The 16836-nt window shown below is 44.9% G+C and overlaps 1 protein-coding gene across 1 annotated transcript in view; it reads left to right on the top strand.

Annotated features, from left to right (window-relative positions):
• The window catches only part of CACNA1E (calcium voltage-gated channel subunit alpha1 E), a 477487-nt gene extending 466395 nt beyond the window's left edge, over window positions 1-11092 (top strand). The window contains exons 50-51 of the mRNA XM_081866509.1: window positions 8098-8288; window positions 9881-11092. Of these exons, the coding sequence (XP_081722635.1) occupies window positions 8098-8288; window positions 9881-10420 (731 nt within the window). The 3' untranslated portion in view covers window positions 10421-11092. The remainder of the gene's footprint in view (window positions 1-8097; window positions 8289-9880) is intronic.
• The last annotated feature ends 5744 nt before the right edge of the window (window positions 11093-16836 follow it).

Genomic DNA, 16836 nt, shown 5'->3' with positions numbered 1-16836 from the left:
TATTATTTGCAGCCAAATCCTTCTGAATTATTCTGTTGCCAACAGTGTAGGGAGCCACTGTAAACTTTGTATTAACCGCAGATTTTTGGCAAGACTACCTTATTGTTTTGTCCAAGTTGTTAATTATATTTTTTAAGGATGGCACTGCCAAGATAACCTCTTGTTGCTCTGTTTATTGTTACTGTCAAATGCCAATTGTGAATTCTGTTCTATAACATATATAGCATATAAACTTTTCAGCTGAATTGTCTTACCTGAAGTTAATCCTTATAAAAGACTCTCCTTTCTTTTTATCTGCCAAAAGCAATCAATCAAAAAGGAGGCTTGATTTTGTATGAATTGTTCGCAATTCAACTCACTGCCATTTAACGTCTTTTTATTCTCCGCAACAAGAAGGGCTAACCCAGGGTCAGCAGGGGGCCGGTCCACTGTCCCTCAGACCTTGTGGGGGGCCGGACTATATTTGGAAGGGGGAAAATGAACGAATTCCTATGCCCAACAAATAGCCCAGAGATGCATTTTAAATAAAAGCACACATTCTACTTGTGTAAAAACACCAGGCAGGCCCCACAAATAACCCAGAGATGCATTTTAAATAAAAGGACACATTTGACTCATGTAAAAACACGCTGATTCCCGGTCCATCCGCGGGCCAGATTTAGAAGGCGATTGGGCCGGATCCAGCCCCTGGGCCTTCGTTTGCCTACCCACGGGCTAACCTATCAACCTCCAGATGTCAAGGAACTACATTCCACATCATCCCTGACCACTGTCTATGTTGGCTGGGATTGATGATCTAACAACACAGTGAAGGCCAGAGGTTATTCGCCCCTGTTCTGCAGCTTACAAATTCTTGTTCTGCTTTGCTACTCACCTAGTCAGGTGTCACTGTGTGAATCCAGAATCTCCACATGTCTTTTGTTAAGAGAGAAACCTCATCAATCACTGGTTTTGACTTATTCAAAAATATTCACTAAAAAAAAAGACATTGCGTTCTCATAACATGGATTTGTCTGTTATGTGTAAGTACTAAGCCAATTTAGCTGGAGAGAGGGAGATAGAATGAGGGGTTTTCCCCCTCAGTATAAGAAGTGGGAATGTTTGTTTTTTGTTTTTTTCAAGAGGAAAATTCCTCAAGAAACAATCCGCCGCATCAGCCTGCTTTGGCTTGTTCCCTATCTCCACAAAACACATCCAAACTTTATTTACGTACTTACTTCCAATATTTATGCACCACCTTGTAGGGCAAAACTCCTCTGCGGCAGCTGACACCAGAAGAGTAATACATAGGTAATCCAAAATTAATAAAACCATCATCCCCAACTAACAATGGTAAAAGAATTATGACATTAAAACAACAGCAGCTAAAGCAATATAGAGCACATTTTGAAAAACAGCTAGAATTAAAAGAAAAAATCAGGGTCCATTTTAAAAGCCAGTAAAGTCAGAGCTATATGTATTTAAGGAGGGAGTTTCACCCATTTGGGGCCACCATCCAAAAGGCCCTGTCTCACATACATATTCACCTTTCTGTTGCCGGGTGGGCAGGGGGTCTAAACAACCGCACCTGGCTTTGCACTCAAGTCACCAGTACAGGTTAGGTTACAGATCTATGTGCATTTCAATAATAATAATAATAATAATTTATTATTAGTACCACACGCATCTGGCTGGGTTTCCCCAGCCACTCTGGGCAGCTTCCACAAAGACCAAAAATACACTAAGATGTCACACATTAAAAACTTCTCTGAACAGGGCTGCCTTAAGATGTCTTCTGAATGTCAGGTAGTTGTTTATCTCTTTGACATCTGATAGGAGGGCGTTCCACAGGGTGGGCGCCACTACCGAGAAGGCCCTCTGCCTGGTTCCCTGTAGCTTTGCTTCTTGAAATGAGGGAACCGCCAGAAGGCCCTCGGCACTAGACCTCAGTGTCTGGCAGAATGATGGGGGTAGAGACGCTCCTTCAAGTATACTGGACCAAGGCCGTTTAGCACTTTAAAGGTCAACACCAACACTTTGAATTGTGCTCGGAAACGTACTGGGAGCCTATGTAGGTCTTTCAAGACCGGTGTTATGTGGTCTCGGCGGCCGCCCCCAGTCACCAGTCTAGCTTCCGCATTCTGGATTAGTTGTAGTTTCCGGGTCACCTTCAAAGGTGGCCCCACGTAGAGCACATTGCAGTAGTCCAAGCGAGAGATAACTAGGGCATGCACCACTCTGGCAAGACAGTCTGCGGGCAGGTAGGGTCTTAGCCTGCGTACCAGGTGGAACTGGTAGAAAGCTGCCCTGGATACAGAATTGACCTGCGCCTCCAAGGACAGCTGTGAGTCCAAAATGACTCCCAGGCTGCGCACCTGGTACTTCAGGGGCACAGTTACCCCATTCAGGACCAGGGAGTCCTCCACACCAGCCCGCCCTCTGTCCCCCAAAAACAGTACTTCTGTCTTGTCAGGATTCAACCTCAATCCATTAGCCGCCATCCATCCTCCAACCGCCTCCAGGCAGTTCAACTGTGCAGACATTTCAGTTCTGGCTACAATTAATCCACTGAGCACACAGGGGTAAGTTTTGGCTGTGATTTAAAGGGATAGCTCATCTTCCTTGAGTTTATGCCTTCGGAAGACTTAAATTTGAAGGTATGCAGCTTTCCTAACTGATGAGTTCAGCTTAGATTGAAGTAGAAAGATTTTGCAGAGAATGGGCTTGGAAACAAGATAGCAGCAAACAGCCAATTTAAGAGCAGGACAGGTTGGAGTAAACCCAAAGAGAGCTTGGCAAGCAAAGAATCATTTGGAACATGCTCATGAAATGAATGCAGAGCCTTAGTTGCTGTACGTAGGATTGTGGGTGTTGTAGACTTGCTTCTTTGTATGTGTGAGAAGAAGTGGGCTGCAACATTCTGTGCATCTAGGTGCAGGCATGCTGCAGTTTGGTACAGCCATACAGAAGCCATACAGCGTTCCTTTCCAAATCTGTGGTTCTGTGATCACCCCACAGTCGTATTCTCAAACTCTGCTTCCAATTCCCCCCCCCCCCCCAGGTTTCTCTCCTCCTCTGGGCTTCTCAAGACAGCAAAACCATAGCTGTCAACATTTCCCTTTTTTATTCCGAATAGGATTCCTCGCAAGAAAAGGGAAAAGTTGACAGCTATGAGCAAAACAGCTGATGTAAAGATGTAATTAGGGAGAATAAAGCATGTAATTTAAATATAATAACAACAACAACAACAACAACAACAACAACAACAACAACAACAACAACAATAATAATAATAATAATAATAATAATAATAATGTGTACCTGGATTCATTGGAAAAAATCTGGTAGCCCCCAAACCAACAGGCCATGCCAAGGCTGTGTGAAACAGCCCCCAAACCAGGCCAGGCTGTGTGAAACAGCCCCCAAACCAACAGGCCATGCCAAGAAAAGCAGCAGAAGACATGCTTGCTGTCCTTTTCCTGGCATGTTTTGGATGCTTTTAGTAACTGCATGTCTGGAGATAGTTGAGTAGGTGGTGCTGCTGCTGTCACAACATCTATTAGAAAAATACTGTTAAGGAATTTCCATCAGGAAAGGGACTTTGAGCCAAGCTCTGGAGCCAAGTGAGGATTCCCAGGTAAGATCCTCCCTCTATTGTGTGGGCAGGTAATCCCTCCCCTACCTGGCCTGGTCTCCTTGGCAACACTTCCCCCAGGTGGGATTGGACAACTGACTGAGGTAGGCGGAGACCTTCAGGTATCCCACCTGAAGGAAGGCAAAGCCAAGCCTATGCTGTTGGAGCCATTCCAGATCTAGGGGCTGCACACGTCCACGCAAAGGGCGCCCCCCGTTTTAAGCGGGGAGCAGTCACTGTTAAGGAACTTCCATCAGGAAAGGGACTTTGAGGAGAAGACCATGGTGAATTTAGTTATTTGTCAGCTCCATAGTAATCAGGGTGGATAAAAATCAATGATAAAATGATAAAATGATTTTTTTAAAAATTCAGATTTTTAAAATTTAAATCGGTTTTTTTTTTATTTAAACCGGGGGGGGGGGGTTAATCAGATTTTTAAAATAAAATGCTTTTTGGGGAAAAATCTTTCTAAAGATAGTTTTCTATTTAAGTTACATTATAGTCCAAAGGCTATTCATCAGGAAATAAGGATTTGTTTTAAGTTTTTCATGTGTGCTAAAACTCAGTCTCTGTTTTTTTTTTATTGTTTAACCACATCAGTTAACAAACATGGATACATATGCTATAATGTTATTGTTTTAGTTAAATCAAGTGTTTAAGTTGTTATTAAGGGAATCATTATTTTTCTCCTTCCAAGAAAGTACAGCAGAAAAAGTTGTCCAAATATAAACAGTCATTTCATAATTATCTGTCTATTTCTAATAGTATAACCAAATCAGTAATTTTTGATATAAGTGTAAAAACTACTCTGAAAATTTATCATTCCAAAAACAAAACCTTCCTCTGGTTGTAAATATTAAGATTATACCAGCAAGAATGAGTCTTTCTGTAAAAAAAATAATGATTTAAATCAACTCTTACTGACTAGTGATTTAAATCGTGATTTAAATCGATTTGATTTCAATCAAATCCACCCTGGTACAAATGCACCCATCAGATTGACCTGTAAAATCACTGTTAAGTTGTGGGTGAGCATATCAGACGACACAGCGATTCTTGTTTGTTTATTCACAGGCCAGGACAGAACTGAACTGAAGGGTTCAGCCAGCCTGCTTATATAGAGCTCCAGTACAATGTAACTGTAACAATTTTCTAAAACTATCCAATCACTGAACGTCACTTTCGATCCCTTATTTGCATAACTATCTACAGCATCCCCCTGCTGGCCCAGGGTGAGAACTTCAGTACATAACAATCACTGCTCTGATTTCTGCACAGGTTCAAAACAGTTCCGTGCAGGGATCTCTCACACCACCACAATCGCTGAAGAGACACTGGATTAGGCGTCTCCCGGTCACCTGTTACTCAGGGTTCATCCTGATCTGCTTGCATAAAACATACATGGGGCTCCTCAGTACCACTGCTTTTCTCCCGGGGAAACCTGCTGTTCACCACAGAATTGGAACAAATGGCATTTGGTTCTTCTGCAGACTGAGATTTCTGTGGGAAGCAGTGGGAGAAACGGAAAACCAAACTAGGCATGGGATAAATTTGGATGAGCCCATAGTGACTAGTCATGGTGTTTAGTCCCCATTGAGTATGAGTATTTCTCCTGATCTGGTTATGACATAGATAGATATAGACTTTATTTGCGTAGCTGACAGGCCATAGCGTCAAAGGACAAGCACCGACAAAAAAACATTACGAATATAGTTACCATAAAATCTTATGACCTATTAAAACCCTAGGTAGAAGCTGGATTATCATTCATCCATGGCCCTCTGTCCCATGGGCAGCGGCCTTTTCTCTGGTAGATTGTTCCAGGTCGATTAAGTGAATAGACCAGCCAAATTGAAAGATTATAAATATAAATATAAGCTCGGAGGGATGGTCAGGACAGGGAGAAAGATAATAATAGCCAGATGCAGATAAATTAATAATCTCAGTACTTAAAACATGGCAGAGGTAATAAAATAATAATAATAAAATGTAAAGATAATAATAATAAGATCCTAGGCGAGGAATCCGGGTGACGACACTGATGTCATTCAGATAGCAGCTCTCAGTCTCATTGCTCTCTCGATAAATTTGGCAACCTTCTCTGTTATTGAGCTGTTCTGGTCGGCTAGGAGTGAGAACAATTCAGCTTCACAAGAGCGGCCCGGGATGGCAGATAGGAGCGGCGTGATGGTCTCGTCCCTGAGATCTTTATATATGGAGCAGGACAAGAGAACGTGTGACACAGTCTCTACGTAGCCAGCTCCACAGGGGCAGAGCCGGTTCTCGAATGAATTTTTTTGATATCTACCTTCAAGAACAGCTGAGGGTAACATATTTAGTCTGGCCAGTGTAAAGGCCCGTCTGAGTTTTGGAATGGTTAAGGTAGACAAATAAGGTGCCCGAAAATCAAAGTGGGAGGGGGGCAGATAAGCGTACCAGGCACTAAATTTCTTAATATAGGCCAGATTATTCTGCTGCTCAATATCCTTCATGCGCTGGTTAATAATGGTTTTTGCCTTGGGGAGACCCATTTTCAGGAGATGCTGTGCTTGGAGGCCACATGTAAGTAGTTTTTGATGCACTACTTTGGACCACTGACTTCTATGAGCATCTCGTGCTACTAGAGGTAGTAGTCCGGATGGGTTTAAATTTAAGCGAAGCCAATAGTTGAATGTTCTTAACCAGGTCCGGGTTTGGATGGAGAGGAGGCCAGTCTCCAGCCGTAGGGCCGCATTTGGTGCGCATGGTGAAACGGCTAGAATCTGTCTTAAAAATTTAGACTGGACCGTTTCAAGTGTGCGGCAATGATTTCCCGTCCAGATTTGGGCCCCGTAGAGTAATTGCGCCAAGGGTTTTGCTTGAACGACCTCCAGAGCTGCTGGGATATGTCTGCCCCCCTTCGTAAAGTAAAAGTGAGACAGTATTTTGGCGCTTTGAGGTGCTTTTTCCCTAGCATATTTATGATGGGCCTCCCAGGCCCCTGTTGACTGGAAAACTACTCCAAGGTATTTAAAAATTTTGACCTGTTCTATTGGCTGATTGTCCATCTCCTATCTGTGATGTCTGTGTCTCCTAGTGAAGACCATGACTTTGGTTTTTTGGTGATTAACCACCAGTTGATCTCTCCTGCAGTAGGCTGAGAATTCTCTTAGTAGCCTTTTGAGGCCTCCTTTAGTTCGTGATAAGAGAACCGCGTCGTCCGCATTGAGGAGCGCTGAAATTGTCTGGTTATGACATTATATGAGCATTCACAAAAAGAAAGGGGGGGGTTAGGACAACAAGCATTCACCTTTCATTCATCATAACTTGTTTCTACAGCATTTACATGTCTTCCCACTAACCATTCATTCACCCCACACTTTCCAGACTGCGAAAAAATATATATCTCTGTGTGTTTTTAAGTGGATTCTCCCTGCTAGGGTGTTTTAATCCACTTTAATTGCACAAGTAGTGTGCACTTTAATCCCTCCCACCCCCCACCCCACCCCCCCAAAAAGCCTGGGAGGCATCCCTAGCCCATTTCTGTTTCCCAAAGCAACATGTTCTGGCACAGACAGCTGGACCGAATTTTCAGAGTCATCGTTCATCATTTTTTATTTGAATACCGTCTTTCTATCTTACAATATTCAAGGTGGTTTACAAGCTGAAAAACAAAAAATGTACATCTTATCACAATCTAATACAATACAAGAATGTGATAATAAAACAAAACTTTAAAATAAGCAGCCTACTTCAAATAAAGTAGCATTCAACAATTATTAGAATAGTACAAAATAATAATATCAACATATAAAAGTTAAAGAGAAATCCACCCCACAGTTACAAGAAATAATTTCTGAACTATAATCAATAAAACAATGGCAAGCCACAGTACATAAAATAATACAATACAAATTGAGAAGGTGGGACAAAGCAGGTGGAAGAAGGCCTTGCCTGATGGAGTCTCTCATTTGCCCTGACTGGCCTTTCCACATAACCCACTGTAATTGGCTCCATGATGGCCTCGTGTTTACTTTAGGATCCTTGAATGGCCGGGATTAGACAATGAAAAAGAAATGCTCTTATTGATGTATTGCATATAATTCAGCTTTTCAGCTAAGGAGCTCAAAATAGCACACATTGTTCTCCCACCTCCATTCCACCTACATGTTATGTCCTCACACAAAAAGGCTAAGTGTGAGGAATAACAACTAGACTAAGGTCAGCGCTCGAACTTCATAACTGAGTTGTGATTTGAACCTGAGTTCCTTACCACTAATCTGACAGAAGGGGAGACCATAAAACAGTAAAGGGCTGAAAAAATAGGATATGTTTTGGCTACGCTGCAGAGGAGCAGGAAAAGGAAAAGGGTTTCTAGGTCCAAAGGTTATTCAGAAGGATAAAGAAGACATCCTACAATTGTTAGATACTGGTTTGGGGCTGAATACAAATCAATGAGGACCCTTCATGGAACTTTCTTGTAAGCCTGGCTTTGTCCTCGGCAGGCCATCGATCTGACACGCATCGGTCAGGAGGCAGAGAGCGAGGCCGATCCAAGGAACGCAAGCATCTACTATCTCCAGACATTTCCCGCTGCAACTCAGAGGAAAGGAGTCCACAGGCAGATGGTGACTCTCCAGAACGACATCAGTCCAGGTCTCCAAGTGAAGGCAGGTCGCAAACTCCCAACAGACAGGTGAGTGGGAAGCTTGCAAAATAATGTAGGTAAGAGGGAAATTTAGAGTGATGTACACACCTGCTCCCTTCCCAATATTTAGGGCCGGCTCACATGTGCTTGTACATCACTCAATATCTCATCCCTCGTTTCAATTGCAGCCTTGGCCAGGGAATGCCAACATATGGGGCAACACTGAGAAACAGCAGGAGGAAGTAGCAAAATGTACAGCAGAAGTACAAAAAGTATTTGGGAAGGGGAAAAAATCTAAATAGGAAGGAGCTGACCCCAAGCATGACTATTTAGGGGGCAATCAGTGGGGTGAGGATAGGAATGCCAGATCCTGGAGGAAGGCACATCTGGCTGAAACATTGAACAGCAGGCATTCCACATTGCAGCATGTCCCTTCGTGATTCATGCTTGAAGCTTTGTATTTGAGATGATGACTGTGATGTGATCACTTGGTCCTTTGATCCGCAGTGGCAGGTGGCTACCATTCGGGAATACAGTCATCAAGTTATAAATTTGCATGTATAAACCAACACTTAGAATTATAGAATTACAGAGTTGGGAGGAACCACGAAGGTTATCTTGCAGACTTTCACAGACTCAAAGGTAGTTTGGCACTGCTTGCAAACTGGAACATTATCATAATGTTAGGGTTAAAGGTAAAGGGACCCCTGACCGTTAGGTCCAGTCGCGGACGACTCTGGAGTTGCAGCACTCATCTCGCCGGCATACAGCTTCCGGGTCATGTGGCCAGCATGACTAAGTCACTTCTGGTGAACCAGAGCAGTGCACGGAAACGCCGTTTACCTTCCCTATTTATCTACTTGCCTTTGAGGTGCTTTCGAACTGCTAGATTGGCAGGAGCAGGGACCGAGCAATGGGAGCTCACTCGGTCGTGGGGATTCGAACCAGCAACCTTCTGATTGGCAAGCCCTAGGCTCTGTGGTTTAGACTACAGCGCCACCCACTCTAAAAAAAATTACAGAACACGGAGCAAGCATTTAGTATCAAGATGCCAAAAGAAAGGAAAAGATGTTGGGAGATGTCATAGAAGTGCTATCTATGTTATGCTACAGTCTTAAGATGGTGACCCAGGAAGATCTTCACAGCAAATAACAGCAGCGGCAGCGCACCAAACAATATAATCTTGTACGCTGTATACCGATGCCTTAAACCCCTTTGCAAAAGCACACTTTGAAGCAGCTCCGCGTTTCTCCTTTAAGGGGTTGGGTGGCAGAGGGTGGGGGCAAGGAGGTTTTCTTCTCTCCCCCCCCCCATCACAAACCACCTGCTTACTTAAAGGGGGGGTATGGAGTTGCTTCAAAGAGCACTTTTGCAAAGGGCTTTAACCTCTGCACACCAGTTGATGAGCAGTGTTAAATCCTGCTGCCTTGGCTGTGCAGATTTGTTCCCTACGTGGAACAGGGTGCACAGCCAATGCAGGATTAAACCCTGCCTTCATGCCCAGTCATCAGTGATGTCAGTTTAAGGGTGGGCCGATGTGATTTGGGGAAAGTGGCCTTGCAGCGTTGGACCCCCTCATAAGCTCTTTTCCATTATAAAAAGGTATTTTGCCTCATAGGCCCTTCTCTTCTTCTTTGCAGGGCACTGGCTCCTTGAGCGAGAGTTCCATACCATCACTATCGGACACCAGCACGCCAAGGCGAAGCCGCCGCCAGCTCCCTCCAGTTCCACCAAAGCCACGCCCCCTCATCTCCTATGCTGCTATGATGCAGCACTGTGGAGACATCTCCCCACAGCCTGACGATAGCGAGGGTGGCTCTCCTCTGCTTTCTGGGGTTCTGGAGACAAACAACACCTGCTTGACTGAGTCTTCCAGCTCCCCACAAGGAAAACAGAGCCTTCTCTCGACCCCTCAGCGCTATATCTCGGAGCCTTACCTGATGCTCCAGGACGACTCCCATGCTTCAGACTGTGGTGAGGAGGAGACGCTCACCTTTGAGGCTGCTGTGGCCACCAGTCTTGGCCGCTCCAACACAATTGCAGCAGGCCCTCGCTCAAGGCACAGCTGGCAGATGCCAAACGGGCACTACCGGAGGAGGAGAAGAGGGGCATCACAGGGGGTGATGTGCGGGGCTGGCATCGACGTACTAAGTGATACGGAAGAAGATGACAAGTGCTAGAGGCTGCCTTCCCCTCCTCCCCTGCTCTCCTCTGACGCATGCTGTTTGCCACATTTGGAACAGAATGAAACGGAAATCAAATGCAGCAGAAACAGACCCTCTGTGCAACCACAACAACAAAAAAGCCCAAAGCTCTGATTCCTTGTCCTCTCTCCTTCCCTTCTGTTTTAATTGCACAGGGAAGCATTTGATTAGCTCCTGCAACCATGGACCCAGCAGAGGTGCACCTGTTTGTTGAGTGAGAGCGAACCATGGCAACAGCAGCCTTCAACCCAACAGCCACATGGGTCTCCGTCCCCCAGAAATCCCAAGAGAGTGTGCAGAGGAAGGCCTGAAGTTACTCGAGAAGCACAGCAAGGGATATTAGGGTGTGGGGGGATTTGAAAAGAAGAAGATTATCGTTTTGCCTCTTTGACACTTGGCAAAAAAAGGAAAAGGAGACCAGAGAAGGAAATCAAGTTGGTGGTTTGATGTGCAAGGTCATCTCAACCACCTTGTCTCCTTTGGGTGATCCCTCTTATGCCGTTCAACCAATGGGATGAGTTGAGATTGGGAGATTTGTCCAGAGTGGAAGTCACAGCATTTGGCCCTCCTGCAGTACCTGTGGTTTTGGGGTTGTACTTCGTATCGATCTTCTGGCGAAGCTGAAGGAGAGAGTGTGGAGAAGGGGGGGCCACCATGTAGTGAGAAGGGTTTGGCTTGTGTGAAACCAACTCTGAGTGTTTTGTACCAAGACCAGTGGGTTAAGGATGGGGAAAGGGGAGGACTACTGATGAGCTGAACACAAGATGTGTCTTTATATTCTGAGTTTGGAGTGTATGGAAAGTATATATATGTGTGTGTATTTATATGCAGCATATACAGTGGTGCCTCACAAGACGAAATTAATCCGTTCTGTGAGGCTCTTCGTATAGCGGTTTTTTCGTCTTGTGAAGCAAGCCCATTGACAGCTTAGCGGATTAGCGCTATTAGCGGTTTAGCGGCTTTTTGCGGATCAGCTGATAAGCGGCTTAGCGGCTTAGGAAAAGGGGAAAAAAGGGGGGGGACCCGCAGGAACTCGCAAGACATTTTGTCTTGCGAAGCAAGCCCATAGGGAAATTCGTTTTGTGAAGCGCCTCCAAAATGGAAAACCCTTTCGTCTAGCGGGTTTTCTGTCTTGCGAGGCGTTCGTCTTGCGGGGCACCACTGTATAAACATGCACACATGCAGAGATTTATTTTAATAAGCTGGCATGTACTAGCACTGAGGCCATGTGTTCCCTGTCCCTAAAAAATAGGGAGCATTTTCTCCCAGGGAGCCGTAAAATAGAAGAGATGCTAGTTACAGAAGCCACTAAATTCTGACTCCCCTCAATCATCTGTACTTTGGCATTGCCCACCCTAGCAGAAAGAGCTTCATGCAGAGGTGCAATGCTGCTTGTTTATTGAGCCATATTTTGATTGGAAATCGATGAGGCAACAAAGAGGGGTATGTCATCCTCGGACATTTGCTTCCCGTGGGATTGTTACGGCTCTGGAATAAGACAACTTTTGAACCAACGACACCTTATATCTGGCGGCTTTGCGAATGGTTCTAGGTGTAAGTTTGGTCCAATCCAGCAGGAAGTCCTTATGTGCTTGTAGGAATAGCCCTTCAAGTAAGGACCAGCCGCAAACTCCAATTCGTAGCCAGTGGCATATGTCAATAGGCACAGAGTAGGGTTCTTGATTTTCCTCTCCCTCCCTGCTCAGCATCTCAGTTTGCGGGGGTGGGCAGCAGACCTTTCCTTTCCTCAGCTTGGAAGACAGTAGGCTTGTTGATGGGGGGTGGAGTTTTGAATCATTGCTTCATCATCTCCTCTGGAATACTTATTGCAGGTGGCATTTTGGTTGGTAAGCCTATGTTCCCACATACGGTTTTGTCAGAAAGCAAAATAAAACACCAGAGAGGAAAGGTGAGAGCGAAGGAAAGTTGGTGAGGCCTTTACTTGAGAGTAAGGCAGTGTCCCAAAAGATGCTGGCAGACATCTCCCTAATTCACAAGGTATGAAACAACAGGCCAGAAGCCAGAAGCTTCTGCAGAACAGCAGAACAGTCTCTTGAGAGCCGCGGTCTCTCAAAGCTGGTAGACATATTTAATGGATGGAAATATGCAGCAGTAAAAATATCAAGCTCAGAAATCAATCTGGTAGGCTAGGGGAATGTGGATGCTGTAAGGTTCTTACAGTTGGTTGTAAATGCAGAGAGGTGTGAGCAAGATTTTCTGCAGAACTTGTAACGTTTCAAACAAAAAAAACCGCATATGGAACTGTTTTGTGGCTACATTCCAGCTTGTAATAGATCTGGTAATTATATTTGCCTGGCATAAATTTCCTCTGCGCTGTGCTTCTTTACTTGGACCAGTTCTAGCGTTAATAGTTGTTAATTAACGTGCCTCTGCCACTCATTAGCCAATTCCAGAGGGGAGTATGGGGAAAGGAATCATTTTTACAGAGCAACCACAGGATGTGATCTCCAATACTTCCCTTGCTATGGCAGATGCAGTAAGCGCTGGTCCATTTCAAAAGGGGCAGGTTTTTGTAGAAAAGTTTAGAGCCTGCCTTATACCGAATCAGTGCAGAAGCCTTTCGTGGCCCTACCTGGAGATGCCAGTGCAAATTCTGAAGAATGGCTGTGTTTCGGTCTGCGTATTGTGTTGGAAAGCATGACTTAAGATAGGTTTGCCTCTAAATGCCAACTACAGTGGTACCTTGGGTTACATATGCTTCAGGTTACATACACTTCAGGTTACAGACTCCGCTAACCCAGAAATAGTACCTCAGGTTAAGAACTTTGCTTCAGGATGAGAACAGAAATCATGCTCCGGCGATGCTGTGGCAGCAGGAGGCCCCATTAGCTAAAGTGGTGCTTCAGGTTAAGAACAGTTTCAGGTTACGAACGGACCTCCGGAACGAATTAAGTACTTAACCCGAGGTACCACACTACATCAGATTTCTACCCAGAAGTAATCAAAGGCCTCTTCAGTTAAAACAGAGAGCTACAGAAGGATTTGGCAAGGAGTGCTGCCTTTCTCAGACGTCAGTCTGGAAACTAAAATAACACCCCCCTTTTCCTCCTCCCCAGGCAGGCTCCCAGTTTAACTGGAAGAGGATCCTCCTTGACCCTGCTGCCTTCATGCCAAAACCCACTTTCTACCTCCTCTCCAGTCATTCATGACTGCCATTTATCTCTCTGCTAGGGAGCGAGTATCTGTCTCCAAGCTACGGATCCAGAGAGGTTAGGCTGAACAATTTTGACAAGGTCAAGATCACCAGTGAGCTTCATGGCTGTGGGGATTTGAGCCCTTTGGCCAAGATGGATTTCCCCATGATAAAAGCTTGCGGGAGGAAGTGGTGCTGGCTTGCCACAAAATGCCAGCGTAAGGGGCTCTGCTCCACCCCCACTCCCCAAATGGGCTGTAAATAAAAGAGTTGGCATCTCGAGCTTCTAATTACAAAGGGTTTTCTGATAATTAGCCAAGCTTTCTGTAAATATACAACGAGGGCTGAGTTTATGTAAGGAAGGAGTTTCTTTGTGCGTACTGGGGTGGGGTGGGGGGAAATGCAGAGAAGATCCTTGTTCTCTGAAGAATGTCTCAATTATGTCTTTTTTTTATTTTGGAGACCAGCAAGTGTGCTATGAAGTTTATATAAGAATTTTGAAATATTTCTACCTTTTTAGGGTGTATGTGTGCAGAGTGGACCCTGTCTTTCATGTTTTGTATCACTTCAGCCTATGATCTGGAGATCTCTTGTATGAAAGCTTGGCTTTGGTGGCTCTCAGCTCCTGAGCTACAGATGAGACCTCGTGCAGCCTTTTATCCCAAGAACCTTGATGCCATGTTTGGACGAATCTGTGGTTACATAAGTGGAACCATATTGGACCTCAGAACTTCCAGTTAGCTTGTAATTGCTAGTTTCATGGCTCATTGTTGGAGCTGGGGTGTAGCCTTGATTTGCTGGTTTTACTCTGAGTAGAAAGCACTTGACAAGTCAACTGGTTCTCCCAGGAGTGAGAGCTCATCTGCTTGAGTTAGGGGGCTGCTTGATGTACCCCTCTCTCCTCCTCAGACAGGGTGCACCCATCTTGAGCAGCTGAATTGTGGCCAATGAACTAGTAAGACTTTGCTCCATGATCTGTGGGTACTCTACTTTTTACATGTTAGTGTGGAAGGCAGGCAAGGAAGGGGAAAAAATGATCAAAAACTACAATTAAAGTAGCATAAAAATAAAGAAGGAAGAAAAGGAGGGGGTCCCTATCTCTGAGTTCAGTAAAAATTGAAAGCTCTTAATCCAGGAAATGGACTAATCCTCTCTAAATCATATTGAATGCAATGGGACATATATAATTTAGTTGTCAATGAATTCAGTGATTGGAATGAACTAGTTTGGTTGAACAAAGTTCGCTGAACTAATTTTAAAATCTGTGAACTATACCTGAAAGCAGTTCCCAGAATTGCTGATTGAACTAAAGGTGAATTAAGTTGATTTGGGGTAAAACTTTGTATGCTTTCTAGTTCACCTTCACATTAATTCCCTCACCTCGACTCCAAGCAGGAGGCCCAGAGTCTTTGCTTTCATTTTTAAAAATAGACATCCCTAGAGAAAGTTATACATCAAAATATGGAGGCAATGTTCTAAGGTTTTTTAAGCAGATATACAGGCACTGCTGTTGCTAAGGACACTTGCCACTTAATCACTACTGCTTTACTGCTAAGCCATCAGAAGAAAGGAATGTGAGGCATTCCTTTATCCTCCCTAAATAAATTTGCTTTCTCCCAACAGGAGCACCTTGCAGCAAGAAGTACAGGCAGGAACGAAGCGAATGGTGCCTTGTGCCTTTAACAGCTGTGTGGCTGCCACAAATTATCCAGGGTGAGCCTTTTCTAGTATGGAAATACTTGAAAATTCTACTAGGGAAATACTAGAAATTTTAATAGGGAAAGTTTCACCTGTTAACAGTCTTCTTGTAAGACATCTTATTACTTGTGTGTGGCCCCTGATTTAGTTTTGGACACTATACTTCAGCACAGCAGCACATAATATTCTGAAGGCTGGAAAAAGGTTTCTGAGAATGAACTTTCTATCAGCTAAAAAGTTCATTTGGATGAGCTTGAACTGAACTAGTTTGTTTTGTAAAATGGCAAACTGGAACTAGTTCCTTTTTTGGATAGGGTAAACCATTACTAGTTCCATTTTTAAATTACCTTTCCAAGCACTGCCTGCTTATCAGCAAGACTTAAGTGCAATTAACTAATTTTATATATTAAAAAAATAGCTCAATGTGCTTCCTAATCTCGAGTTCAACATGTCACTTAATAGGCTACAGACATTCACACTAGACTATCCTATTTTAATAAACATAGTGGTATATATGATTGTAGTAGCCCTTGAATAGCTGGGTCACAGTATAACTGGTCAGGGGTAAACCACAAATGTCAACAAGTCCTAAGATTTACTAAAGCTGTGGCATGTTGCACTGGAGACCATTCCCCACCTCCTCCACACTACCGAGTCATTAACACGAAATAAGCTATTTATACAAAGTTAGACTAAATTGCAAGGCTGGGAGTTCTTGCTTTCATGTGGTAATGTGAACATTTATGGATTCCATTCTTACAGGGTTCTTTGCTTATATTTCTTAAACTTGCACCCATCATGGGGTTTGTGCATGTGCAACATTACTGACACGCATCACAAATGCAACAGTGCGTTCAGTCCAGGGCTGGTCATCACACTCAACCTAGTGTTGGATGGGAGCCAGTAGGTGTTGGGAGGATGAAACCATAGAATCAGGGCCGTCTTAAGTATATCCAGCGCCATGGTGCAAGAATCCCTCCGACGACCGCCCCCCCCCCCCCGTTTCCCAGAGTTGCCGACCTTTTTACGGTGCTGCTGGCAGCTTTGCGGGGCTGGAGGAGGCGGGCAGTGGCTGGAGGGTGGCTCCTCCGGTGGGGAGGAAGCGGAGGCTCTGGGCGCGGCGCTGCTTCAGCGAGGTGGGCGAGCTGATGCTGGGAAGCGCCACGCCACGCCCAGCCTCCGCCTCTTCCCTGGCACCCGTGCCACGGTGGCCACGGCAAGCAGAGGTTCCGGGTATAGCGCTGCTTTGGCATGGCATGGTGGAGGCGGGTGAGAGCAGCGAGCTAATGGCCAGCCTCCGCCTCTTCCCTGGCGCCCTCCAGAACCTGGCACCCTGGCACCCCGCACCACTTGCCTCTATGGGCAAGACGCCCTGGCATAGAATTCTAGAGTTGGAAAGGGACCCTGAATGCCATCTAGCCCAACCCCTTGCAATGCAGGAATCCTTGCCCTCAGCCATCCCTCAGTGGGCTCGAACCACCAACCTTCTGCTTAACAGCCAGACATGCTGAATGACTGGCTGCAAAGGAAAATTGTGCGT

The sequence above is a fragment of the Podarcis erhardii genome (genome assembly GCF_964252035.2).
Source record: "Podarcis erhardii genome assembly, chromosome: 6".
Lineage (NCBI taxonomy): Eukaryota > Metazoa > Chordata > Lepidosauria > Squamata > Lacertidae > Podarcis > Podarcis erhardii.
The sequence above is the reverse complement of the archived record's forward strand: the minus strand, read 5'-3'. Positions and strand labels throughout refer to the sequence as shown.